We start from the raw sequence: 2,504 nt of genomic DNA, 5'->3' as shown, positions 1-2,504 counted from the left end.
AATTATATTAAGTGAAACAAGTCAGGCACAGAAAGAGGAATACCACATGTTCTCACTTATTCGTAGGAGCTAAAAATAAATAAATAAATAAACACAAACAAATGGGGGGGGAAGAAGACACAACAATCACAATTCCTTGAACTTGTTAAGGCAAGTGAACAGATTTGATGTAAGGTGGGGGAGGGGAGAGGGGGAAAGGAACTGGTAAATGGTCATGAAAATCAACTACAATGTATATTGAGAAGGTAAAATAAATAATAATAATAATAACAAACTCATATCATTGACAATATCAAATATTGTTAAGAATTTGAAGGAACTGAAATGCTTATCTATTGCTGGTGGATAAAACATACTAATATGTTTATTTGAAATAATGATTAAGAGTTTCAAGTATCTTTTTAAAAAAAATCTCCAACTACAGCTTGAAAATTGGATCTTCTTTCTGTGCTAATTCTCCCTTCCAAACATACTAATATGTTTATTTGAAATAATGATTAAGAGTTTCAAGTATCTTTTTAAAAAAATCTCCAACTACAGCTTGAAAATTGGATCTTCTTTCTGTGCTAATTCTCCCTTCCACAGTATCTATTAACATCCTTGTTTTAATTCAGCCCTGAGGTGCTGAAGAGTGAGCCCTACGGGGAGAAAGCTGATGTCTGGGCTGCAGGTTGCATCCTTTATCAGATGGCGACTCTGAATCCTCCCTTCTACAGCACCAACATGCTCTCCTTGGCTACAAAAGTAAGCAATGTTGGGAGACACAGGGTTGCATGTTTCTAAAATGCCATACCTTTTTTTCTTAAATAGAAACTTTGTGATTTTCATACTATTGCCAATTAAAAGTAGGCATTGTTTTATTGACTGCATGACCCAGTTTATTTTTTCCCTTTCTTCTAAATATAACATGCTATAGCATATTTCTCTTTAAAATTGTCTCCATTTATCATAGAAAATTTTCAAAATGAATATATCAAATTACTTTTTGTTTTCATTTTACAATGAATCTATGGATAACTTAACTCAGCTTGGAGAATACAATTCCATATTTGAGAACTGTTTATTTGATGTTAATTTTTTATTTGGTTGGGATATTTTAACTTCTGACTAAAATTTGTACATGAAATTATATTGCTTAATTAGTAGACCTCAAGTTGTAGCTAAGTAAGAATTACAGCTGAAAGATATCAATGACCCCTTTACATCCATCATTCCTGTGTTTTTATTTTGCAGATAGTGGAGGCAGTATATGAACCAGTGCCAGAAGGCATCTATTCTGAAAAAGTGACAGAGACCATCAGCAGGTAATTAGTCTCACAGTTTTCAGCATATAGGGACTATCAAGAAATACATCATCTCTATAAGAATTCACTATTCATGAGTAAATATTCATGAAGAGGAAGGATCCCCAAATAATCCAAACATAGAAAAATCTTTGTGCATCATCAGTAATAATGACCCAATAGAAACCACAGAAATGTCCAAAAGGAAGCAGTATATTCACTTGAAATATTATGCAACCACTAGAATGATCATGTGGAAGGTTTACTGTCAACCTGTAAAATGTGTATGATATGAAGCTAAATATAACAAACAGGATGTAAAGCTGCTTGTAACTATGACAAAAACCATAAAAATGTGCACAAATGTGGAAGAAGACAGGATAAGAACACATGAAACAGAAAACAGCCATGTTAGATGATAAAATTGTAGGCACTTTTTCATTTGAATTTTTCTTTTTTCTTTTTTTTTTGTATTTATTTATTAAGTTAGTTTATTTATTTATTAATATTATTATTTTTTTTACATTCTAAGATGTTGTTGCAGAGCAGTTGGGGGAGGTGGGAGTGGAGAAGGGGAAAGGAAATAGGATGGGAGAAGGAGGAAGGAGGGGGGTGTGGATGAGGCCTGTGGCACCCCCCTCATTCCTGCAGGGGAGACCAGGGGTCTCCCAGTGGAGGCTGGGTTGTTGCTGGGCTGGATGCAGATGTCAGGGGGGTGTGGCTGAAGCCCTTGGCCCCCTATCACCCCGGCTCAGGAGCCCAGGGCAGCTCTGGCTGAAGCTCAGTGGTCATGGCTGGGCTGGTTGCAGGTGTCAGGGGTGTGGCTGAGGCCCTTGGTCCCCCACTGCCCCAGCTCAGGAGCCCAGGGTGATTCCTGTTGTGGCTGGATGATTGTTGCTGGGCTAGTTGCAGGTGTCAGGAGGCATGGCTCAGGATCCTGGCCTTCCCTCCTCCCTAGCTTGGGAGCCCAAGGGTCTTCTGGTCCTTCTAGGTTTTATAGGTGTTCTTTGGTGGTGTTAGGCCTTTATTAGTTAATGTCAAACTTTGTCCCTGATCTGTGGGCATTTTGTTTTTTCTTTCAGTTCTGTGTTGGATTATTCACTGTTCCCGCCACTTCAGCTCTGCACTGGAACTAATTTGTTGTTCTTTGCTTACTTCTAAAATGGGGGAATTTCCTGTGGGGACCAGCACTTGAGCCCTGTAGTTGAGCTAAATTGCTGC

General features: G+C 38.2%; 1 protein-coding gene across 1 annotated transcript in view; it reads left to right on the top strand.

The window, feature by feature from the left end:
- LOC103594828 (serine/threonine-protein kinase Nek10-like) overlaps window positions 1-2,504 on the top strand; it is a gene marked incomplete at its 3' end in the record, with an annotated part of 177,347 nt that overhangs the window by 141,674 nt on the left and 33,169 nt on the right. The window contains 2 exon segments of the mRNA XM_008578105.1: window positions 615-744; window positions 1,234-1,304. Coding sequence (XP_008576327.1) covers window positions 615-744; window positions 1,234-1,304 — 201 coding nt within the window.

Source organism: Galeopterus variegatus, unplaced genomic scaffold (assembly GCF_000696425.1).
Source record: "Galeopterus variegatus unplaced genomic scaffold, G_variegatus-3.0.2 Scaffold1630, whole genome shotgun sequence".
NCBI classification, from domain to species: domain Eukaryota; kingdom Metazoa; phylum Chordata; class Mammalia; order Dermoptera; family Cynocephalidae; genus Galeopterus; species Galeopterus variegatus.
This window is presented reverse-complemented; position numbering and strand designations above follow the sequence as displayed.